The sequence below is a fragment of the Numenius arquata genome, chromosome 1 (assembly GCF_964106895.1).
Source record: "Numenius arquata chromosome 1, bNumArq3.hap1.1, whole genome shotgun sequence".
Taxonomy (NCBI): domain Eukaryota; kingdom Metazoa; phylum Chordata; class Aves; order Charadriiformes; family Scolopacidae; genus Numenius; species Numenius arquata.
Window position 1 is genome coordinate 47,061,876 of NC_133576.1, and position 26,538 is coordinate 47,088,413.

General features: G+C 37.5%; 1 protein-coding gene across 5 annotated transcripts in view; it reads left to right on the plus strand.

Annotated features, from left to right (window-relative positions):
• Nucleotides 1-26,538, plus strand: part of CASK (calcium/calmodulin dependent serine protein kinase) — a 215,905-nt gene that overhangs the window by 153,712 nt on the left and 35,655 nt on the right. For all 5 annotated transcript variants that reach the window (XM_074149918.1, XM_074149927.1, XM_074149944.1 and 2 more), the window contains 4 exons: nucleotides 17,194-17,271; nucleotides 18,583-18,663; nucleotides 24,185-24,373; nucleotides 24,899-24,977. In XM_074149918.1, the coding sequence (XP_074006019.1) occupies nucleotides 17,194-17,271; nucleotides 18,583-18,663; nucleotides 24,185-24,373; nucleotides 24,899-24,977 (427 nt within the window). The remainder of the gene's footprint in view (nucleotides 1-17,193; nucleotides 17,272-18,582; nucleotides 18,664-24,184; nucleotides 24,374-24,898; nucleotides 24,978-26,538) is intronic.

A 26,538-nucleotide genomic window follows, 5' to 3' on the forward strand; every position in this document is an offset into this window, starting at 1 on the left:
TGGTTGGCTAAAGCTTTCTACTGGATTTGGTTTGGTTTGTTCAGTTTACCCTCCCAATGTTGGGCGTTGGCACAGTAAATTTGAACATCTTTTGTAAAAGTATCCATTATTCAGCAGTGTCCATCTACGGCTGATACTATAGTTCTCTATTTGAAAATGTTTTAAGCTCTTCATACATTTATCCCTGATTTGCTCTTTTCTGAGCAAAGTGTATTATTTTAACAATTCTATTCTATCCTTTGGGAAAAAAAAAAAGCAAGAGACATTTTGATTTCTGTTTTCAGGACGCTTTAATTTCTTTCTTCCTTTATTTTCTTTTAAATCATCAATAGACTAATGGAATATCTATCATACAATATAGAAAATAAAACCAGCAGCTGTTTATAAAAAGCTTGAAGATTTTCATGAATTGTCTATTTTTTTTATGTTTTGATTTGAATAAGAATGGCTTTCTATGTGAATTGCATAGTGTGGTTCAAGCTTTTTGGATCACCATTGATCCTTACCCTCTTGAATGCTGATTATGTTAAAACTGACATGGGGAACATGTTTTAGTGAAACATGAATGTGTTTCTTTTGCAAAAACAGATCAGAAAGTGTATGTGTGCTAGATGTCTTGCTAAACTCCCTCAGAACTTTATGCTTACATGAAATAATCCTTTCTCATTTTTAAAACACCTTGTTTTCCTATTTTTAATTATCCTGTAATTGATATGTTTGTAAGACAAAAGAAAATGGAAAACATTTGTTAAAAAAAAAAAGAAACTATGTTGGCAGGAAAGCACCTTGCTATTTGGGGAACCAAATCTGGCTTTTATCCCAGTCCAGCAGAGGCAGCATGCTCAGCCCCAGGGCGTGGGAGGGACTGTCTCTCACACTGCAATGGAAACTCCTTTCCCAAGTAGTGTAGAAGAACATTGACCAAGCCTTAGGGAGAACTGTTTGAAGAATTCCTTCAGCAGGTGGGCTGGATCATCATCACTGGTGCAGTATGCTTTTTCTCTAAAAGGTAACTTCTCTGGAAGGCCATATCTGAAAGAACACTAAAAGCAGAGGCTATTCTAGAATTTCTTCTGCATTGTTTCATACTCATTCTCTAAAATACCTTCCATTTTCAACTTCATATCTTTGCATTTCATTTTCTGTGTTCCTGGGATATGTAGATCATTGTGCTAATCAGCATCATCTCATTGTTTTCTGGTTCTTCCTGTTTCTCTTACAAATTTATTTAGAGAATTTGTCTTATAGTTAGTCTTCTAAGCAGAAACCATTTTTCTTCCATGCTTTTTTAGTATCTTACATAACACTGATATATGATTGGGTCTCTTAAACACAAGACTAATACAAATGTGAGCTAACAGTAACTTTTATGTTGATTAAGATTCATTTTTGAGAAATTTATGCACCCACCAACAATGCAAAATTCTGGGTCAGATTGCATGACACTGATAGTTGCTTTTTTGCACTTAATCTCTTTTCTTTCTAAGTAATGTTCTGTCATTTCTGAGTATTTATAAGAATAGTACTGATGTGGTGAATCATCAAGTGAAATTCAGCTTAATAAAGTATGTACTATAAGTGAGAACTGTACTATTTAGCCTATTCCCCTTGACCTAATGTCATCTTCCCTATGTCGGTGGTGTGTCATTGTGAGTGTCTGTGCAAGCATGTGTGTCTGTGTGTACCACCAAACCTTACTCTAAAAGCATAAATCCCCCTGATTACAGAGTATTTTTATGTTACTGAGCTCTGGCCTGCCAAAGAACACTAGAATTGTATTCCTGGCAATTCACTGATATTGTTTTGAGGTAAAGGGGATCATTTTCATATTTGAATTTACATTTTCTTCACTTCTTTTTATGTTGAGTGTAGTTCAAGTTAGTTTCAGTTCCTTTTTAACCACAAGAGCTACCTGTTGGGGTTTTTTTCCTTATAAAACTTGTGATTCTCAGATTTATTATTTCTCCAGGAGCTTGGGACTTACTCTGAGCAATGACAAAAATGCTACAAAGAAATGCTACAGCGCCTGGGATACAGCCCATAAACCTTGATTAACACTTCCACTTTGTTGATGCTGGGAGCTTTCTTCAGAATGATATTTCAGTCTACACTGAGTTTACATTAAAATACCCAAAGGCAATATAGTAACAGCCCAGCAAACTATGCTTCTGTCTTTGAAGTCAGTCAGGCCTCACTGCCTCCTACTTCCAGTTGTTCAAGTAGTTGGCTGGTACATGCTGACTGTTTTTTTATTCCCAGTATATCATTACAAAAAATTTACATGGATAGGGAGAAACAAAAATGGTTGCAGCTCCAACATTAGCACCTCCTGGTGCTAAGATATGCTCAATGTCACAAAGCAGGTGAGAAGCTGTTTTTTGCCAGATTTGATCTGTAATCATTGTGGATTTAGCTTGTTTTATATGGATTCTGTATCTCCCTGGGATGAGGTTCATGGTCATTAGCATCCTTTTCTTCAAGATGGTGATCTAACCCTGAGAAGTTAATTCAACTGACAGAATTGGGAATGAGGCCTATTTAGGCTTAACCTGAGTCTGTAGTTCCTGCTATAGGTCATTCATCCATATTGGAAACAGGGGGGCAAGACAGGGGCAAAGGCTATTCTGTGGGGTGTACAAGGTGTTGTCCATGTAACACAACTCTTTTTATAGCCCTTCCTGTGTTGAGGGATTAGTTTTCCCTGATGCTTATAGAATCCTTTAGATTGGAAAGGATCTTTAAGATCACCAAGTCCAACCATTAAGCTAACATTGCCAAGTCCACCACTAAAACATGTCCCTCAGCGGTTCATTTACACGTCTTTTAAATACCTCCAGGGATGGTGACTCAACCACTTCCCTGGGCGGTTTGTTCCAATGCTTGACAATCCTTTCGGTGAAAAAATTTTTCCTAATATCCAATCTAAACCTCCTCTGGAGCTACTTGAGGCCCTATCTTCTCATCCTATCACTTGTTACTTGGGAGAAGAGACCAACCTCCACCTCTCTACAACCTCCTTTCAGGTAGTTGTGGAGAGCGATAAGGTCTCCCCTCAGCCTCCTTTTCTCCAGGCTAAACAACCTCGGTTCCCTCAGCTGCTCCTCACAGGACTTGTGCTCTAGACCCTTCACCAGCTTCCTTGCTCTTCTTTGGACTTGCTTCAGCACCTCAGTGCCTTCTACACTTACTTTTATCTGATCAGCTGCTTGGTGTCATCTTTAAAAGATGATTTGCGTTGTTTTTGTTAAGATCAGCTTCAATTAGATATCTGATGGCAGGGGGAAAAAGGTGAGTATGTTATTGAAATAACAGGAATTTTGTGTCCTTAAAATTACAAATATGTTAAAGTATTACTTGTGAAGTAATGATCTAAGGCCATATATTTGACAACAGTACTACTGGTACATTCCTGAATGAGAATGGGTTTTTTTATTGGGACCATTGAATTTCATTGGGTTGATTTTTTGACTGCTATGCATGTTTTCTTGGTACTCTTACGTGCAAAGCGGTATCTCATCTTAGTTTTACTTCTTTCATCTTTCCAAAAGAAGTTACAAAGTTTGCAATGTGAACAGAGAAAAATTTGGTTTATTATACAGGAATGGAGTTGAGAACCTTAAAAAAAATTAGGCTGGAGGGCCTTGGGCAGAGAGTTCCTGAAATAGAGGAAGATAGATGGCGTACTGAAGATGTCTTGTAGTGTATAGGGGAGGACTGGAGGATACCCTGGGTATCTGCAGTCAACTCATGCCAGCAGAAATTGAAGAGTTCCCACCTCACTTGAAGAGGCAGGGAAACATCTTAGTCTACTTAAATCTAAATCAGTTTTGTTTTGTCACTATGGTTTTAAAGTGTAGCATCTATTTATTTAAGATTATTCAACCCCAGGCTTTGCTTACCACACTTCCCAATTTGAGAGAACATATGTTTACCTATATGTATCGCATATCATGTAGAATTTTGCTAAATTGCAACCTCTTTCTCTTTGGCAAGCTATGTGCATGTACTGTCTGGCATATCTTTTAACATCTGTTATCGTTTGTTGAGAACTGCAGCTTCTACAGTCAATAGAATTTTTATGATGAGTAAAGTATGGGTTTTTCTTAAAATATGAGACAAATTACTAGGTTAGAGTCCTAATTTATAGTGAAATATAATGCTGTCTGATACTAGAGTCTGGATTCATTATAGATGAATGAGGCATTTAGGGGCACCTGAAATTAAATATAAGGAAATAATGTCTTGTGTGATTTTTGGGTAGCATAACTGTTTATTACTACTACTTCAAAAACAAACAAAAAAAGATTTCTTGGTAAATATGAAGCAAATCAAGAGGCACAATTTAAAACGACAGTTGTGGAAAAAAAAATGCACACACCCTGCAGTTTATTTTGTAAGAATATAGTCCTTCCCTCAGCTCTTTTACCTCTGAAGAGTGAAGGCTTTGAATTTACAGAATAAGTGCATAGCACATAGTAGTTTCTGCTAAAAAAGGAATATGTTCTACAATAGAGCTAAAATTTGTCCATAGCTTATGTATGCTGAAGGTAAAAAGTTAGCCCCTTGCAAAGGAATAGAACATACAAGTCAGAGATTACTGAACATCTTGACACTTAACCATGCGGTCTGAACCAGTATAAGCACAAATGTGTCTTTGAATCTGCTTTTAAGTATGAAAAATACTTTTTTTAAATAGTTTTTTTTATTAAATAAAATAATCTTTTAAATAAAATTAGATCAAAGATTTATTTAGAGCAAATTGTGAAAATATTTTATGTTCTATGAAGACTGTAAAAAGCAACGGGCCATGTAATATGCATAAGTAAAAATATTTCCTTTATCATTTTAAAAGCTAAAATTGCTGCTTGTCCAAACTAGCAGTATAAGAACTACAGTTAAAAAATGGTTATACCCGCATATGTAAGCACAGTGGATTTAGAGCTGCATAGATTTGTATAGTCTTATTTTCAGATTGAACTTTGTGTGATTTCCCCACAGTTCATGACTGCCTGCAGTTTTGCAACAGGATTGTAACCTATTGAGAGAATTTAAACTCAGACGTATTTTCGCTTTTTTAAGTTTTGATCAAAAGATAGATACAACCGATATTCCAACATTTAGCTACATAACAGAATGGAAAACCTTTTCAGTGCTCTATACCTTAGAATCATAGAATCATAGAATGGTTAGAGTTGGAAGGGACCTTAAAGATCATCAAGTTCTAACCCCCCTGCCATGGGCAGGGACACCTCCCACTAGAGTAGGTTGCTCAAAGCCCCATCCAGCCTAACCTTAAACACTTCCAGGGATGGGGCATCCACAGCTTCCCTGGGCAACCTGTTCCAGTGCTTCAGCACCCTCACAGTAAAGAATTTCCTCCTAATATCTAATCTAAATCTCCCCTCTTCCAATTTAAAACCGTTACCCCTTGTCCTGTCACTACACTTCCTGACAAAGAGTCCCTCTCCAGCTCTCCTGTAGACTCCCTTCAGATATCGGAAGGCTGCTATAAGGTCTCCCTGGAGCTTTCTCTTCTCCAGGCTGAACAACCCCAGCTCTCTCAGCCTGTCTTCATAGAGGAGGTGCTCCACCTCTCTGATCATCTTCATGGCCCTCCGCTGGACCCATTCCAACAGGTCCATGTCCTTTCTATGTTGATGACTCCAGAGCTGGACACAGTACTCCTGGTGGGGTCTCAGGAGCGCAGAATAGAGGGGTAGAATCACCTCCTGTGACTGTGACCTGCTGGCCACACTTCTTTTGATGCAGGCCAGGATGCAGTTGGCTTTCTGGGCTGCCAGTGCGCACTGCCGGCTCATGTTGAGCTTCTCATCCACGAGCACTCCCAAGTCCTTCTCCTCAGGGCTGCTCTCCAGCCATTCTCCGCCCAACCTGTATTTGTGCCTGGGATTGCCACGTCCCAGGTACAGGACCCTGCACTTGGCCTGGTTGAACGATGCGATTTGCACGAGCCCGCCTCTCAAGCCTGTCCAGGTCCCTCTGGATGGCATCCCTTCCCTTCAGCGTGTCGACCGTGCCACTGAGCTTGGTGTCGTCAGCAAACTTGCTGAGGGTACACTCTATCCCACTGTCCATGTCTCCGATAAAGATGTTAAATAGCACTGGTCCCAGTACCGACCCCTGAGGAACACCACTCGTCACTGGCCACCACTGGGACATTGAGCTGTAGACCACAACCATCAGTGCAGCCATCCAGCCAGTTCTTTATCCATCGAGTGGTCCATCCATCGAATCCATGAGTTTCCAATTTTGAGACCAGGATGTCATGTGGGACAGTGTGAAATGCTTTGCATAAGTCCAGGTAGATGAAGTCTGTTGCTCTGCCCTTGTCCACCAAGTCTGTGGCAATATCGTAAAAGGCCACCAAATTTGTCAGGCACGATTTGCCCTTGGCGAAGCCATGTTGGCTGTCTCCAATCACCTCCTTATTTTCAATGTGCCTTAGCAGACATTCCAGGAGGATCTGCTCCATGATCTTGCCAGGCACAGAGGTGAGGCTGACTGGCCTATAGTTCCCTGGGTATTCTTTGTTTCCTTTTTTGAATATCGGGGTTATGTTCCCCTTTTTCCAGTCAGCGGGAACTTCGCCAGATTGCCACGATTTCCCAAATATGATGGAAAGTGGCTTAGCAACTTCATCCGCCAGCTCCCTCAGGACCCGTGGATGGATTTCGTCAGGTCCCATGGACTTATGCACCTTCAGGTTCCTTAATAGGTCTCGAACCTGATCTTCTCCTACTGTGGGCAGTTCTTCATTCGCAGAGCCCCTGTTTTTGCATTCCGTGACTTGGGCAGTGTGGTTGGAGCCCTTGCCGGTGAAGACTGAGGCAAAAAAGTTGTTCAGTAGCTCGGCCTTATCCATATCCTGGGAGACCAGGTCTTCCATTTATCCGGTCTTCTGGAGAGGGCCCACAACTTCCCTAGTCTTGCCTTTATCCCTGACATATCTATAGAAGTTTTTCTTATTGTTTTTGATGTCCCTGGCTAGATTTAGTTCTGCCTGGGCTTTCGCTTGCCTGATCTTGTTCCTGGCCACTCGGACATTTTCTTTATATTCTGCCCATTCTACCCGTCCCTGCTTCCACCCTCTATAGGCCTCCTTTTTGGTCCTGAGCTTGTCCAGCAGTTCCTTGTTCGTCCAGCAGTTCCTTATTCATCCAGTCATTTTGCCTGACTACTTCTTTTTCGGGACACACCTCTCCTGAGCTTGGAGGAGGCAATCCTTGAATACCAACCAGCTTTCTTGGGCCCCTCACCCCTCCAGTTCTTTTTCCCACACTACCCTGCCAATCAGATCTCTCAGGAGACCAAAATCTGCTCTTCTGAAGTCCAGGGTAGCGAGCTTGCTGCACACCCTCCTCGCTGCCCTATGAATCTTGAATTCTACCATTTCATGATCGCTGCAGCCGAGGCTACCCTTGAACTTGACATTCCCCACCAGCCCCTCCTTGTTGGTAAGGACAAGGTCCAGCACAGCTCCTTTCCTCATTGGCTCCTCGATCATTTGAAGAAGAAAGTTATCATCAACGCATTCCAAGAACTTCCTGGATTTCTTGTGCCCTGCTGTGTTGTCCTTCCAGCAGATATCGGGGTGGTTGAAGTCCCCTATGAGGACCAGGGTGTGCGAGCGCAATGCTGCTCCTATCTGTCTATAGAGGGCCTCATCCTCCCTGTCACTCTGATCTGGTGGTCTGTAGCAGACCCCTACTGTATCATCACCTGCCCCTGTGCTCCCTTTAATCCTGACCCATAAGCTCTCTGTTGGGTCTTCATCTGTCCCCAGGTGGAGCTCCACACACTCCAGATGGTCATTGACATAGAGGGCAACACCCCCTCCCCGTCTGCCCAGCCTGTCCTTCCTGAAGAGTCTGTAACCCTCCGTTCCAACACTGCAGTCATAAGATCCATCCCATCACGTCTCTGTGATGCCAATGAGATCATAGCCCTGGAGGTGTGCGCACGTCTCTAACTCCTCTTGCTTGTTCCCTGTGCTGCGTGTATTTGTGTAAAGGCACTTCAGCTGGGCACCCAATGGGGCTGACTTATTAGCTGGAATGGCTCCATTTCCTTCCTGTTGCTCTTCAGGTGGCCTTCCTTTGTGGTGTTTTATCTGTGATTCACAGGTTCCTTTTGCCTCAGGAGCCTCAAAGACGGGCCTGATGTTATCACCCCCTTCTCCATTTCACATCTAGTTTAAAGACCTGTCAATCAACCCCACAATCTCTTGGGCCAGAAGACCTTAACCTTCTAGTTCTTCTAGAGTTTCCAAGCATACAAAATATGTCAATGCAAGATTTAGATGATAAAGTATTGAGTGGTAACATGTATAATGCCTCTTGGCATCTTTGCCTATTGCCAACACTGGCAAAGGGCTCTGTGTTTTCCTTCCAACTGACACGTAACCAAATTGCTACCAATAATAGACCCTGTGAAGGCAATGAGGAACATTTCTTTTTCTGGGTTCATTTTCACCCTGTGGATTCCTATGAAGGCAATGCATACACAGTCCTGTGGATGTGCACTTCTTAGGGGCTAGGAGGATGTGTTTTCCCTCTGGAGGGAAGCCTACAACCACTTCAGGGTTCCACCTCAGTAAAATAGATACCATATCTGTCACCTTCTGTCCTTTACTTTATATTCATCCTCAGTAGTTGTTTCTGCTATCATCCTCAACCTTGGTTGTTTCTGCTTTACTAAGATGCTGTTCTGGGAACTCAGTAGGACCGCATCTGACAGGCAGTGTTTGTTGTTACGTATAGCAAACTGAAAGGTCAAGGAATTTTATTCTAGCAGTTCTTGAAATAGATCAGTTAATATATTTCCTCTTTCTCCAGTAGTAAGGCATTAACCACTAAGAAACATGTAGTATCCTCTGTGTGCATCAGAAATGTGCTTGTTAACAACCTGCTAACATTTATTAAACATTTTCCAGTTGGTATTTTGCTTCATTGGTATGTCAGGTTTGCCTGGTCAGAATTTCAGGTTTTGTGTATGTAATACAATGACATTTGTCATTCTTACTGCCTAGAAGACAATTGTTTACCAATCATGTGCAGTGGGAATTGAACTAATATACAGAGAAAAACGTTTTGCCCAGTTTGGTTGGGTTTTCTCTCCTGTTTTCTTCCCCTCAGAAGTTAAGTTCTTGATTTAAAATAAAACAGGTGAAGAATCCCAAATGTGGAATGGTCCCAAAACCAGAAAGCAGGTTGGAGTAAAAGTTGACATTCCGTAGGGTTGATTGAGTTTACCTGGCACCATTTTTTCTTACCTACTGTTGTAGGTAAAGGCATAAGAAAATCTTGTCTAATGTTCATTTCTGACACAGGTAGCAGCAAGTGTAACCCTGTTCTACAAGTAACACTTTATGAATATGTAAGAATACAGGTGACTTTAAAAAACAAATTATGGTTAGCCTACATTTTGCGGATAAAAGTTCCTCTAAAAAGTAAAAGGAGAATAAGTGTATTTCAATTCCATCACATAAATAATCAAAATTAAAGTGAAAATCAAGGTTCTCGTTGCTACTATAAGATTTTATTATTTTTTTACATAAAAATTATTTCTGTGTTTCATGAATGTGAATTGTAGAAAGAAATTGGCTATTTCAAATTAGCATAACCTCCGTCAGGGTTACTGAAAGTCAGTATCTGAAGTAACAAGCTGCAATGATAGCAGCTGTCAGTTCTGTGGCATGACAGAAGCAAACTCTTGTCTGTTCAGACAGAATTAAATCTACTGCTTCAGACTGTCTTGGTCTGTGAATACTGTGTCAGAGAATCTTCATTTTAGACGATGAACTACTTCCTGAAACCTTCTATCGAAGTTCTTTTGTTCACTGTTTAATTGCACAGCACGTCAGTGTGTAAGGAACTGGAATGCAAAGGTGGGTCGTACTCCTATTTTGCAATGTGTATCACACAGCAAAAAGTTTGAAGCTGGGGAGGGCCATAACCTGTAATGCTCTAGAGGTCACAAAGTAGACTGCAAAGTAGTCAAATATGCTTCAGACTGTCATACAGGACAGGGCAGTAATGTGTCCTGTAGAACTATGCTGGGAAATGACTAATAGCGAGCTTCAGGCATAGTCCTTAAGAACAAACTGTCTTTAAACAAAGATAAAGCCCCTGCTGACTGTGACCTTGTTATTCAGTGTGTTTTTCAGTAGGATTTGTTACCTTCAGCGATATGTTTCCTTGAAAGCATAGAATCCCAAGGAAAGAGGCAGCCATGGGAAGGTTGTAATATTTTGCATGGAAAAGGAGATGCGAAACAGAACTGGCAGAAGAAAGAATGAAGTGGTCCATGAGTTATCTAATTGACTCTTTAATTTTAGCGCTTCTTTGATATTACTGCTTGTGAATATTATTTCATTCAGTAGGTCATGGATTTCTTTCAGACTTGCAGTTCATTTACCCTTTAGGGTAAATGAAGTACAACAACAGGGAACTGTGAAAGGTAACAGAGCATCAAGCCTATTTGTTGGTAAATGTTGCTGTGCAAGGGGCAGCACCTCCAGCCAAGAATTTTTAGATGGTACAAAAATCTAAAAGTGAATAAAACCAGTCCTTTAATATCACTGTGTTGCATGTGGTCATATTGTTCAGAAAGCAAAAATCAAAAATATAAGGACATGTTCTAATGGTTATTTTTAGATGGTTTTATTTGGGGATTTCGTATTTGAGGTTGGCAACCCAGTATCTGTCTGAATTACAACTGAATCCTCACAAAATGTGTATTTGTTGAAAGATCATGGGGTTTTATGCTCTAGCAGTTCAGTATCTCTTTTTTAACAAAAGTTTCTCATTTGCATCTCAGAAACTTACAGATTTTGTATAGATAAAATCCTTACTGATTTCACTGTGTGATCTAACTTTGATTACATTCAAGATTAGACCAGGCAGTGAAGCTAAATTTCTGCTAGTTTTCATGTATCTAAATTTTTCAGTGTGACATTGAATGGGGTTGCATTCGGACAGTGCTCTGACTCCTCTTACAGGAAATGGTTAAAAAGGAATTTCTGCACATCTGAAAAACTAGTCAGAAGAGAAGAGTTTGTTGTTTTGTCTCGCCTTCCTGATTGTGGATTAGGCTTTGGGCTGCCTGCTTTTAAATATCAGAAGAAACGAGTTCCCTTTATACAGGCAGAAGACAAAAAGTCTCAACTCCTACGAAGCTGGTCAACTGATAGTGACACTACTTGATACGTTGTGGGTATTCTCTTCGTAGCATTTGTGTTCTAGCATGCAAAATCTAAAGTAAAACTTGTCTTTTTAAGAAGCAGTACTATTCTCTTAATTAGCTATAATGTCGGTTTATGTTTGTTATATCGAGTTTTGTTAATGTACCAGTTGTGATTGTTAAGCTTTACTAGAGCATGCTCTTAATTTTGATTTTCTGTGTAGTGAATGCAGAAGAACTGGTGCTGAGGATTGAGGCTGAGATGCAAAGTATTCAAAAGTCTGGAAATTCCAAAGATTACAATTGCTGTGGCATTTTACAACTTACTATTATTTTAATTAAAATTTTAATTAAATTTTATAATTTATATATAATTCATATCATTTCTAATTTTTATTTAATTTCATTTTTTCAAATTTTTTAGAAATTATTAGAAAACTTCAATTGTGTTTATGCTTATTGCTGAGTGAAATTGTTGGAGGTTGGGCTACTGGGGGTAGGGGACAGAGTTATTTGCTATCACTTCAAAATAGAACATCCCAGTACAAAGAAAGCCCATCATTAAGGCACATAGATTTTGCCCTGCTGCAAGGCTGTTGGTGTTACATAAAAAAGCATTCTGTTGAGGACAGTGAAGAATGAACCAGTTAAATCTGTTCCACAAGAAACCACCTTTGGTATGATCCCTGAAAGACTTAGGGTTGCAGGGCTGATGAAAGACAACAGCATTGTAAGCAGGCTGGTTTTCTGTGATTAAAATTGTGTAGCCAACTGCATGTAGTAATGTGTTCTGTACCACAGGAGTATATAAAGCCTGACTGTAATTGTCATTAATGTTTACTTTAATCTATGATGTATGCAAACAGATTCCATTCAGAGTTTTCCTAAACATTTTGTAAAATGTTCATGTAAAGGTGTGTTGGATTCTTACGTCCAGGGGAACAAATGTTCTTGTTAATGTGTATAAATGAAACCTCTAAATTCACATGCTTTCAGAGACAAATTCTGGAGCTGTAAATTCCTTCTTCTAAATTGCTTCTGCTATAGCTACTGTTTAATTGCAAAGATATTTAAAAAGTATTGCAAAACAGTCTTTTTTCAAAAATTGCAAAGAAGGTAGGACTGCTTCACCAGTTCCAGTGCATTAATGCATAGTATATGTTCTTCTTCTCTTACCAGCTTCTGCTGTGTTCTGACAGAAGGCTTCTAATCATCTTCTGTAACAAGACTAATAATTGTCAATGTGTTTTTTGAAATCGACTTAATAACTTAATGCTAAAAAATTCTGTCCAGACTGAACACACAGTTACTAAAATTGGAAATGAGAAATACAAAACAATATCCTGGATTTCGTCCTTCTGTTTATATGAGTACATACCAAACAACAGACACTTTAGAACGAGACTTTTTCTTTAATGTCCAAAAAAATTCTGTGAAAGCATTGTTGAAATGGTATATTGAAAAAATTAAAATATAAAGCAAGTACTAAGACGTACTAATACTTCCTTTGTTTCTGGTTTTAGTTATTATTAGTTGACAAGTTTTTAAAGATAAATATCTTGGTAGTATGTTATTATATTTGCTTTGACTACATAACCAGTTAATGTAGAAAGTGTACTTCTGATACAATCTTGTATATAATATTATTTTAATTTCTCCTAAGGATGCATTAGAAATACACAATGACGTGAACCTGAGCAAGAGAAATGGTTTGTGGTGTACTGGTGTGTCTTTATTTATAGATTTGAAAACAGTCTTGTCATTTTATTGTCTTCAGTATGTAGTAGTTGCGTATTGTCTAATTGTATTGTAATTTGTACCACTACTTTACAAAATAATTTAGTGTTATAATGCATTATACCAGGGAGAAATTGCATGGCCTGAACAAAAGGTTGTTTCCAGATGAGACGTGAAAAGAGACATTGAGATAGTTTGGTAACAATACTGATTGTCTTCACAAGGAAATTTTTCTGTTGCTAACATGAAATGTCAGTAATAAGTACAGTTATTTTGTTGTTAAAAAGGGATTAAAACAGGTTTAGGTCAAGACCGCATTAACCATCATTTCGAGAACCACAATTAAAATGCAAGAATTTGTGGCCCTTCGATAAAAAGACAAAGAAACCTTGACGTGATGAAAGCCACAGTCAGCTCCTGTTTTAAAAGTAATTCATAGTACAGAGATAGTAACAAATAGCTGAACATCTACAGTGTGTTTAAAAAAAGTATCGTACAGGAATTGACAAACAACATTTTTCTTTATGTCATTTGGATTTTCTCATGTGAAAATCTTCTTTAACTTCAAATACAAAAATAAATCTTTCTCTACTGCTATTGGTTCCCTTTAGGATATTTCATAAACCACCAGTTTTATTGATATAGATGTCACTGTCCAAATTACAAAATAAATTATTTACACTGAAATTTTAAAGGTTAATCTATTGTTTATGGAATAGGTGACTGGGAAAAATAATTTTAATTATGTAGCCTGGTCCCTTTGTAAGCTAAAAAGTCCATGAACTAACTTGAATTAGAGTATACCATTTCAAAAATGTCTGTTTCTGATTTTTAAAAATTCCCAAGATTTTTATTATTTATTCTTTCCCAAGATTCCCAAAACACCCAAATTAAGGGTGTAAATCCATTACACCCTTAATTACCTGCAATGTTGATATTGGTACTTTAATTCTACTCTGAATTTGTCTTGACTGCTTCCTTTTACTCGGATCATGTGACAGTTTTGCCATTTAAACTGAATTCCCTTATCAAACTTCTGTCTGCTTTAAGCATTTTATAATAAACTAGGGGGAGAGATGATTGATATTTTTTGGAAAGCTTTTTCTGAGCCTCTTGACATCCTTCCTGTATTTTGAATGTGGAACTGAACAGTGGTCTATTGTGGGCACGCCACAAATACATATAACAACCTTATTCTTAATTGATAATTCTCATTATGGTGTGGCATTTGGCTGTAGTCTTCCCTGGGGGAAACTCATATGTCGCTGACTATGCTTTCTGGCTGCCTGAGATTCCCTCTTCCCCCTGCCAAGATAATTCCTCCTCTTTAAATGTTACTTGTCTTCTTTGTTCTTAGATACACGATCTTTTATTTGGGCAGAAAATACGCTTTTCTTTTTCCTTGCATGCAAAGGTTAAAGTGATGGTAACCCAGTTAAATAAATGAAAAAGTGTATTTCGCTTTTTGTTAAATCAGCATACCTTCATGAAATGTCACTGGTTTTAATTAGGAATTTACCATTTAAGAATGCATTTCAGGTTGGAGAGGTTCAAGTTTCTTAGCAGATTTATTGTGGGTTTTGTTTGCTTCTTGCTTTTTAGAGTTAAGGTTGAACACAATTTTAGAGAAAAACACATACTCGTGGTAAAAATGTAATTTGGTGTAGGCTGTTTGCATTATGTTTCCATTCGACACTGGAATGAGTGCCTTCTACTGTCATGAGCTTTGGGGGTAGAGTACCCAAGAAGAGAAATACATTCTTTGTCTAGTTGAAGCTGTCTTCTACTTCCAGAAACAATGAATGGATCCTATAGCTTGGGTAATATATAGGCTTTAAGCCTTAATGCAAATATGAAAGTTTTTCTTTTAAGTACTGTCAGAGTTACTCCTAATGTTTTGGTGCCTTGGAAGCAAATCTCAGTAAGTAGCAGTCCTGGAAGATGAAATTTAAGTGCCGTGACTCAGCACGAACGCGCTATGGAAAAATAAATGCACCCTTGTTTAGTCTGAACTTTGCCTTGATTTTTTTCTAAGCATTCCTAGAGGCACTTTGCTTCCTACTTTTCCTTTTTGCCTCCTTCCTAGTCTCAAAAGATAACTTATCCTCCCTTGATAGTGAGAAAAAACTGTTTGTCTAACACTCAACTGCCAGTTACTTTGGATCACAATAACATAGTGACTTGAGTGAAATCAGCAACTTCAGTGACTTGGCTTTTAAACAATTGCTAGAAATAACTAATAAAATATTTTCACGCTAACTTTTCTGTAATTCCATCAATCTTAAACAGGATATGTGTATGACTTTTAGAAAAATACATTCAGTAATATTCTGGTTGGGTATAATTCATTTTCAACAGCTCCTACTTTGCTATACTCGGTACACATTGCTTGATGCAGTTTCTTAACAGGTGTATAAATGTGGTACTTAATAATTTGGGGTTGCTGGAGTTTGGGTAGGTCTTGTTTACTTATTTAAGACAAGGTAAAGTCAAGTAATTGTATTTGCAACTAAAGTTATTTCCTGAACTATAAGCTAGCAGAAAGCTTTCATTTTAAAAACTTCAGCAGTGGTCAAGACTGCTTAAACTGTGTCATATAACAGTGTTTTAGCAGCACAAGGTGAAGTTGTTGGATGTGGAATAAACTGATTTGGTTTGACTTTCCTACTTTTCCCAAGATAGTGGTATAACTGTCCTGCAGGCAATGTTTTTTGGCAGTGACATAGTTTCCTGTTTTCATTTTTGTTTGTGTATGGATTTGAAATGGAGAACATGTGCACTTGATTGTTAAGGGACACAAGGAAAATGACGATGATATTGGATTGTATTTACTGCAAACTACATCTGTTCTAAAACCGAATGGTGTTTCATGTGAGAAAGAGAAGATGGCACTTTTGTAGCTTATTCAAAGGCCATCCTCAGCCAAACAATGGAGCTGTAAACTTCTCAGAGGAAGCTCCTGAGAACTCCTTGCTGAGCAGCCTAACTGGGAGCTTCTTATTAACTCATCCTTTACATTGTTAAGATTTGCTGAAGGTATTAGAGTCCCTTGTGTATTTTGAATATTTGTTTACAAACACTATTTTGAATTTCAGTTTAATTTTGAGTAATTCCAAAGTTGAGAGATTCCAGTTTCCCTGGACAACTTTTTGCAGTGTTTCACCATTGGCACTGTGGTGCCTCCCAGTGACTAGTGGGAGGTGTCCCTGCCCATGGGAGGGGGGTTGGAACTCAATGATCTTTAAGGTCCCTTTCAACCCAGACCATTCTATGATTCTATGAAAAATTTCTCTAATATCCAAAAAATAGCTGTTTATATCTTTTTTTCTGTCTTATGTTTCAAAGAAGTAGCCTAACATAAATAGGAAATAATTACAGGCATGACCATCTTTATATTGTTTGAAATGTAAGCCAAAAGTTTTTTATTTGAAAGACAGTACTTATTACAGTGCCTTTTTATTCTTTATATACAATTATTTCTTTAAAATATGCACAGTCTTTCAGGTTTGAGTGAAAGAGAACCTGTAATATCTACCTCTAATTCGAAATTGAAAATAGATCTCTCTCCTGTTGTGTTTCACATAGTTGAGGGGGTTTTAAAAGTTGGGTTTTTTTAAATAATTAACCTGGAATGTTTACGATTTCCTGTTGAAGTGCATTGGCATTCTTCTGTCCTATAGAAAATCCTAGTAAAATAAGGGTACTGGTTTTTTTGTGAGCCCTCTTTCTTGGAAAGATTTGTTTTTCTCTTCTCCAAAGACTTAGGCTTTTGTAGCTTTGTGTCTTCGAGATCATTTTCCCATATTCTGAGGTTTATTTAAATTACTATTCAGAATGTTTGATTATATTCAGATTTATTGAGCAAAGTGGGATATGCAGATCAATTTGATTTTATAGCAGAATGTATAATTTACAGCATTTATTCAAGATTCGTAGGATCACTTCTAGCAGAAGAATATAGTTTCTGTAAATCTGTGGAAAAAGCATGGGAGATTTGCAGAATGCCTTAACCTCTTGAACTTTCCCATGTCATCCTATGAACTCTGAATCTATGGCACTGTTCAAATCGGGAAATGTTTTAAAATGAAAAGCCAAAACCCTAAGCTGCTAGATTTTGTATACAAAACATCTGTGGGACTTGCACTTTAACAGTCATCTTAATCATGGTAACATAAACAGGCTATTGTTAGCACTCATCATTACTTTATATAAAGTAGCATATGATTTCAGTAGTTTGTTTTCTTGTTATTTCAGCTTTATGACAAAATAAACACAAAATCTTCACCACAAATCAGGAATCCTCCAAGTGATGCTGTACAGAGAGCCAAAGAGGTAATAGCTTTAAAATACATTTTTTACATTGAAAGTTTGGTTGTATTTAAAGTAAAACAATTTTTTTCTTCATTAAGATACTGATACGTATTCTGGCTCATAACCTGAATTATTTCTGGAATTCTACCGTTGCTTACTTAAGTTACATAACATGTTGCATAAACTTGCAGAATTCCATTATATCTGTGAGGATTATATATATATTAGAGTTTCATCATTTAACCTTTGCTGCAACAATGGCAGTCTTAAAAGGAATACTTCTGTTATGTAAATGCAATATCTTTCACGTTCAGTTTATATGCTAGTCACGAAAAAAAGATATGTTTCCAGATATTTTGAAAAAACAAGTTTATCATAAATAGTTCTAAGAAGAGCAGACCTAGAAATTCAATGAAGGTTGCCTATTAAGATGAAAGATAAATACACATAGATGTTCTTAACTCTTATAACTGATAAATAGTATTTTATATGTTTATATATTGTTTATTTATTGCAAGTAGTAAAAAAAATAAATAGTTGTATTTTATATTATCAGTGAAAATAAGTACAGTTGTTGGGGGTAATGCCAAAAACATTATTTATAGTGCTATTAAAACAGAATTAACAGGAAGACTAAATCATTGTGTAGTAACTGCAGTCACACTGATAGACACCCCAAAGTCCTATTCTGCAAAATTTCCTGAGAGGTGATTCCAGAAGCAAAATACTCCACTTCTTGTTGTCCAAGTAGTTGCATGTGGAAAATAAAGGTTAAAAGTATTAGGTTGCAGGCAAATGCCTCCTGCCTCCACCTTCCCTCAATGATAAGCTGAACTATGGCTCAGATTTTATAAAACCTGGAGCTTTGAGGTGGTGTAGCAGTTGAACCACCTACACTTGATCTCTTTAACAATTTAATTTGGGGAGAGAAGATTTTATGAGTATTTTAAATTCTGCTTTTAAATTGATTGTTTTAGTAAGTTGAGACCATGTGTGAAAGTCACAATTGGTGGTGGTGATGTGTGTCACCTATAAGTTAGTGCTTCATTTCTGTCTCCATATATTTAGCTGTTGGAGGAATACTGTCAATTGAAAAAGAGCAACCATTTCCTCCAAATTTCTGCTTTAATCTCTCTTAGAAAGAAAACTGAAATGGGGTATTTTATTCTTTGGAGGGGGGGCACATTCTCCTCAGCCCTTTCCTGTCAAAAACATTGTTTTGTATAATCATTTGGAGATATTCTGACTAACCAGTGAGGCTTTTCAGTTGTTTGATTAATAGCTTTATTTAAAAGCAAGTTACTATGCGCGTTTCTTCCGCTTGGTTTGCAGGTATTGGAAGAAATTTCATGTTACCCAGAGAACAATGATGCAAAGGAGCTAAAGCGTATTTTAACACAACCTCATTTCATGGTAAGCAAATGTTACTCTTGTTGGGGTTTGTTTGTTTGTTGGGGGTTTTTTTGTATATTCTTTATATTAGAAAACTGAATTTCAGTAAGTTCTCCCTAAAATCTGCATTTGATGAAACTGCATAGAACACAATGTACCTATTAATAAATATTTCTAATCTGCTGGTCTGGCAAAATAGTTTCTATTACTACTACTATTGGGCCCCACTACTAAGCTGAAAACCATCAGCAGTTTGGAGTAATCTAATTATGGAGCAGTCTCACTGTCTTTTTGGAGGAAGCTGGGCTGCACATAGAAAGAAGAATGAATCCTTTTGGGTGTTCATAGGTAGAGCTGGAGTCCTCTTTTTTCTTTTCCCAAGATGATCTTAAGATAAAGGTGTGTGAAGTCATTGCAAAATTAGTGCTTATTTAACATTATTTTACAATATATCGAGAGCCTGTGCACTTTAGTTAATTTGTGTTACATATCAATTCCTGTGTCTATTTTACAAAACTGATTTGTGGGCAGTAATTGTCCTAAGTTCAGGGATGTGACTACTTTAATAACTTGGTTCCAGTTACTGAAGTCCAGTCTTTTGAAACTACTTAAAGGATTCCTTTTATTCATGCTGTGGATGAAGATCATAAGTTCAGAAATAAAAATGTTTGCTTAAATGTGCTATACGCTATTGTCAGTTTAAAATCCTGATTTTGACTTTCCCTAACACAAAGATTATATGCAGGGGGCTTTGTGGAATTTGCTCACCTGAAAGCTGAATTACTGTAAGTCTGAAGGATAAACCTAATTTCCAGGAAAGAGTGAGCTGAACCCAACCCCATATTCAGGTATAAGATGAAATCTGGACAGCTGCATGTCCCACTGTGTTTTTTGATGGCCACTATAGCTTCGGGTGCATTTATTTTAGTGCTTTAGGTCAGATCAGGAGTGTGGTTTTGAAGTGAATCTCCTGATCATCCCCTTGCAATGCTTTGGCTTGTGTCATGTAAGAGTCCCAAAGCATGCAAACTAGACTCCTTTCAGATAAAAATAAACTCAAAGATGTACACCAGAAGCTCAGCCAGTGTAATCCAGCAGGTGATGGGCATTTAGTCCACAGGGCAAGATGGAAGCTTGTCAGAAGTAAAAACTCCTGCAATGCGTTCAGTATGTACATCAGGTCATCACTAACCCAATTGTTTTATTTGTCGATCCATTCCTATTTCATTGTACTAATTGCTAATGCAGACTTTTTATGTGGGATTTTTATGTTGTACTCAGCAACACACTGATATGTCATTGCCTGGAAATGTTACCTGTCCTGAAGTCTAACAAATCTGGTTCAGCATTTAACAGGAATACTTGCTTGAAATAGAATGTAAAAGAAGATGGAATGGTACTCAGCCATATTGTAAGAACGATTTAAGAAAAAAAAAAAAAAGGAAAAAAACTCAAGAACAATACTTTCTGGTAGTCAACTTCTTTATTTGGAATCTGACAGGTTCATTTGATTTACCTTCTTTGTGTAATATTGCACGGTATTGCAAAAGCAGACACTGTGGAGAAAGTATTTTTTTTTTAAGTATAAATTATTTTCAGAGTAGGTATCAATAAAAATTATTGTGGCATATAAAAATTTAATGAATCAAGTGACAGGAAAAGTGAGTTGGAAATCATCTTTTATCGGTATCTGTATCTCCACCAGATATCCTCATAAACTTAAAACCATTTGTCAGATTTCTTTTGCTGCAATTCTGTAAAAGGTAGTTTTTCGTAAGGAATAAGGCACAATTCCATAACAAATATTTCTGACGAGGAGTAATTTCAGTAAGTTAGTCTATGGCATCCCAAGCTAAATTGCTAGTTGATGGAGTCCCATCCCTTCTCCCCATGCTTCATCCTCTCCCTTGCAGTTACTCTGACATTCATCTGACACTGCGCTTCAGTATTGCACTGTGCTAAACTAGTAGAGAACTGCTCCAACGAAACAATGATCAGTTTGGCAAAAAGACCTAGGAACAACTGGAATCCTGCCAGAGCCAGAACGAGCAAGGGGACAGAAACGTGCAGTCTGCAATAGGGAGGAATGGCACAAATGTGTAAAGCGGCAGTTGAATCTATATATGTTGCAGTGGAACCATACCTTCAGGGTGCAGATCCAAAGAGTCTCCAAATGTCAGAGGCAATCCCATCATTCCCACTTCTGCTCCCAGACACACCTCTTACTAGGCACAAAATTATTCTTTGTGTGTAAAGCATTCTGCCAAACTTTCCTTCAGAGCCAAAGCCTTTAAAATAGATACTCTTAGGAAAGGAAATAATTGTATAAAACAATGTTGTCAGCTTACACTCAGTGTATTTACCAAGCATTGTACAGAGCAATACTCTGGTTACTAAGTTGCTGAGCTCTGATGCGCAGAGACTGAAGCAGTAAGGTGTAATATGTAGAATCATGTGCATTAATGCCTGTATGATAACAGAGTATTTTACTATTATTGATATTATTTAATTGGAAGACAATGGTGTATAGCCTGTCTTGTTTACTGAAACAGTGTTAGTGGCTTAGACCTTTACAGAACCAAAGCCAATACAATAAGTATTTTTAAGTACTCTTACTGGGGCTGAGATCTTAAAGTTCAAAGATTGTTGTGGTTTTGGTTGTGGGCCTTAAAAGTACAGGAATAAATTATAAATTCGGTCTGTACATGCGTAACATTTTAATTTAAAGAAAAGTATGTAAATTTTGCATAAAGGTCTTTCCATAGATAATTAATTTAAGAATTCTTTAAAAGATTACCAAGTACCTCATTTGTTGTGTACAAATTTCAAGGAGCTTTTATTCCATTACACAACTTCGAATATTTTTTCAAATGCACCAGTTTTATCTGTAAAGGGTTCTATTATATATGGTTAGTATGTGGCAGCAATTGAAACGTTTGCTGTACTAGGAGACTTTTACTTAATTTCATGTTGGAAATTTTATCCATCATTATGTGCCTTCCTATGCTGTTCTTTGCAAACAATGATCCTGTGATATAGTAGAAGGCAGTTGTTCTCAGTAAACTTACTTTCAGCAGTATTAACATGTTCTACAAAGAAAAAAGAGACAAGAAAAAAAAATCTTAATTTATCAAAATTGACAGAAATGCATGAAAACAAGTATCTTTAAGTAAAATGCAATAGCAGTCTTTATATTAAATGTTTTTGATATTTAAATTGAAGTTGCTTTACTTTAAAAATTGATGTTTCTGAATTTGTGTTAATTTTTGTTAGTATATTCAGAAGTCATCTAGTATGATTATGAACCTTCAAAAATGTTCAAATTACCATATTTAAAACTCCTACAAGATGTATGTTACTGCTAAAAATATAGTATAAAGCAAGGCAAGTATTTGATGTGAAACCAATGTAAGGCCCTGAATAGCATAAGAAATGTAATATTAAAGCGTGGAGAGTATAACAGATATGGGCAGGTGCATGAAGTTGAGTAATTAGCTTTGAGTAGCCTGAGCTGAAGGAAGCACAGAAGATCACCCTGGTGTGTTAAAGAGTGCTTGCGCGCAAAGCCAAGACCACACGCACTCTTACAATGGATGGGTTTTGTAACCACCAGAGCTACGGCATGATTGCACGTGGATGCTCTCTTCTTATTTGGGACAGTTGCAAACAGTTTTCAGATACTAACATGAGAATTAAGCTAAATCCCTAAACCTATATAGGAGTATTCCCAACAAAGCTTACACCCAATTCAATCAATCTTATTAAGAATTTATTTAATTAAAGTGGTTTAACTTACATACATGGTCCAGATCTTTAAATATAAAGTGTTGCTTCAGTAGTACAGACTAATGCAGAGGAATTGTTGCAAGTTTGACCTTAGTGGTTTACAAAGTAAGATGAAAAACAGAAAATGCAGATACAGTTTAGTATTTAGATTAAAAAATAGTATTTGTATAGGACTTGAAACACTGGAAAAACAGAAGGGAATGTGGGCAGAGCATTGCTAGTTCAGGGAATTCCATTCCATCATTATAATGCTGAATTCCCAACTATAAGTTGAAAGTGATATGAGGAAAGGGAATTTAGACTTTTTATGAAGTTATCTTTTATAACAAGGTACACTTTAGAGATGCTAGCTTGGGAAGAAATTTAGGATTTTGTAGAGGCCATGAAAATCTCGTTTCTGCCTTGGATTCAACTTCAGAAATACATCTTGTAGCGATGTTGTTTTCTATCACTTTTTTCAGTTTAAGTTCTGCTTAAACATTTTAATTGAAGACTAAGACGTTGCACAGTCAGATTTCTCTGCCAAAATGAATTCTAGGTGGTTAATCTCAAGCCTCGCAAGATTGATGGATTTTGCAAGTTAAGAGCTGAGAGCATTAAAATGAAAATTAACAAAATGTTAGCTATAAAATAGATGGACCTAGCTGCACTGGTGGCTGAGAACTAGACTTGAATTATCAATCCTTATCTGAGAAACTCATCCATTTGAGTATAGAGGCAGGATCTATCTCTGGTCTTTGATGAGTTAGTATGGGAGTAAAACTGGCATGTTCACATATAAATCATATGTAGTTTTTGGACAGAAGCAAGCTAACTATAACATACTTGTTATTAAGAGTTGAATGCAAATGTGAAATGGATGTGATACAGAGCTCTTAAAGATACCCTGGAGAACAGTAGAACGTCATACCATAAAAACCCTGGTACTATTGAATACTGTTTTGCAAATGTTTACACTTTGTCCAACTTTTATCTCATAGGACTATGTTACACTTTTTACAGTCACACAGGCTTCGTGTCTTTCCCTAGCTTAGAGTTCTTACACAGTCAGTTGTTCTGCTTATCAAAGATATTTAAATACACTTAATCAATTACATGTTGTACCATTCTTTGCATCAAGAAACAGAGTAAAACTAATTAAGTAGTATTTGAACAGTTTGTTGGTTTAGATTGTAATTTTTATCAGGTAGATTGAACTCAGTGTGGTTGTGCTGGGTCTGTGCTCTAAGGGAAGGGAAGAATATGGAATTGATTATGCTAATAAACAACAAAAAAACAGTATTTCATTCTTTCAGTCAGTACCAATCCACAGTCCATCTTTATTAGAATGAAATACCACAGGATCTGAATACCTTTTCATTTTCTTAGGGTAATTATTATAGATTAGTTTGCTCAGAAAGGTAGCTTCATAATTCTGTGTCTAGGCACATAAATAAAGATGGATTAGTTCTGACACCTTGCAGGTGTTGAGAAGATGGGGAAGAGGGAATCAGCATCATTCTCATTGACGTATCTACAGTAGAAAATCAGGTTTACTCATGCAGATTTTAAAGGGTAGGTATGTGTGTATGCATTTGCAGTCTGCTGAAGTTTATCTTAGACTCCTTTAAGGGAAAAGTTCCTACATAGAAAGTGAGGCATAAATATCTTGAGTTTCCTTTACTTTCTGGAAAGCTTCAAAAATACTCGTGAGGAATGAGTGGGAGGCATCAGAGATGATGGAAGTCTGATATTTTGTTGCTGTAATCTCCTCTAGGCCTTACTTCAAACTCATGATGTAGTGGCACATGAAGTTTACAGTGATGAAGCGCTGAGAGTCACACCTCCTCCCACGTCTCCATACCTAAACGGAGATTCTCCAGAAAGCGCCAACGGCGACATGGATATGGAGAATGTAACACGAGTTCGACTGGTGCAGTTCCAGAAGAACACAGATGAACCAATGGTATGGAGGGAACCTCAGTATTTTTCTTGACTCTGTACTGGTAAAGACCAGTATTATAATGATTTTAATGACACTTTCTGCATTTTGAAGTAGGGTTGCCAGTATAACTAGAATAGTTCAGCAGCCATTGCAGATAAATATACTCCTGTGTATATACTTAACTTAAAGTGCTATGTGTACTTTCGTACTACTGCTGTACCACTAGATCTGTTCTTATTTAGAAACAACCTTGTAGTAGGTACAGCAGATTATGCTTTAAACCAAACCGAACACTTTGCATTTCAATACAAAATTATGTTTTTAACAAACCAGAATCTTATATGCTTATATCTTAAATTATTGCATCTTCACTTTATAAATAGCATCTGTTTTCATTGCTCATATTTAAGTGAGTGGCAAAGTTTTTATTTTAACTTTAAAATTTATACCTTGCCTTCAAGCTTTTAGGAAAAGTGACTGTTCTTAACCACTCAAGAATCACTGCTTACTATTTTATTTTAAGAGTATAAACATTTCCTTTTGTAGGGAATCACTTTAAAAATGAATGAGCTGAACCATTGCATTGTGGCAAGAATTATGCACGGAGGAATGATTCACCGGCAAGGTAATCATGTGTCAGAAATAGTTTTGTCTTCAAACACAATTATTTAGATCATTTTCTACAAACCATGTAACAGTACATGCTCCTCATTTTGATTGCTACTATTCCATAGTAGTGCGCCTCTGTATCTGGATGGAGTCCTGTTAACTGCCTTTGTTACCTTCCATTTGCAGATGTCTTCGAGTGAAGGCCCAATATGTTTCATTTAGGCCTTAATTAGGATTGTGGAAGTATAGCTCAGTAAGAGATTGATACACCAACAATTCCTGTAGGTGTACTTACTTAATCCTCTGTTTAAAAAAAAAAAATTAAAGATTTAGACTAGTTACAGTACTTTTCTTTGCAAAAACGGAAGAGTTTTTTTCAGCAAAAAATTTAAATTTCTCCATATATTTTCACACAATTCTTGAGGATCTTTTTACTTTTGATGTTGAGGCTCATAAAACAATTTGTGAAATAAAAATATTCTCATTATTTTGAGTTTTCACTACTATAGCAAATCCTGCAGACAAATCTTTTCTCATCTCCAGTCTACTCTTTTTCCATTTTGTATGTCCAGATCAAATGTCAAAAAATATCTGGGCTTTGTCCTACTTTAAACAGATAAGTTTCCCTGCTAGGTTTTTAGCTGCAAGTTTGGATTGCACCCTTAAAAGGCTTACTTTAGTTTTTCCTGTTTGCCATCTTTTTCTTTGGATGAATACAAAGATTTTCATCATTTGTCAGAGCAAAGTTCCTTCTAGCTTACTATTCTATGTCAAAGGAAGATAGGAACAGGTAATGAAGGAGACGAAATGTGAAACAGTGAAAGGATGCAGCAATCCTTTCCCTGATGTATTCACTTTGTCTTCTTGACATGATCAAATCTGTCAAGATGCGGGAAAGGTAAAACTTTTCATATAAGCAAAGATAGAATTCATATAGACTTCTGTATTCCTTTAGGTGACCCTCTGAAAGGCACATATAGGACAACTAGGCAACCAGACCCAGTCAATATGGGTTTATGAAAGGCAGGTCCTCTTGGCTAACCTGATCTCCTTCTATGACAAGGTTACCCACTTAGTGGATAAGGGAAAGGCTGTGGATGTTGTCTACCTAGACTTTAGTAAAGCCTTTGACACCTTTCCCACAGCATTCTCCTGGAGAAACAGGCTGCTCATGGCTTGGATGGGCATACGCTTTGCTGAGTAAAAAACTGACTGGAAGGCCAGGCTCAGAGGGTAGTGGTGAATGGAGTTAAATCCAGTTGGCAGCTGGTCCCAAGTGATGTTCCCCAGGGCTCAGTACTGGGACCAGTTCTCTTTAACATCTTTATCAACGATCTGGATGAGGGGATCAAGTGCACCCTCAGTAAGTTTGCAGGTGACACCAAGATGGGTGGGAGTGTTGATCTGCTTGAGGGTAGGAAGGCTCTACAGAGGGATCAGGACAGGCTGGATCGATGGGCTGATGCCAATGGGATGAGGTTCAACGTGGCCAAGTGCTGAGTCCAGCACTTGGGTCACAACAACCCCATGCAGAGCTACAGGCTTGGGGAAGAAGGGCTGGAGAGCTGCCTGGCAGA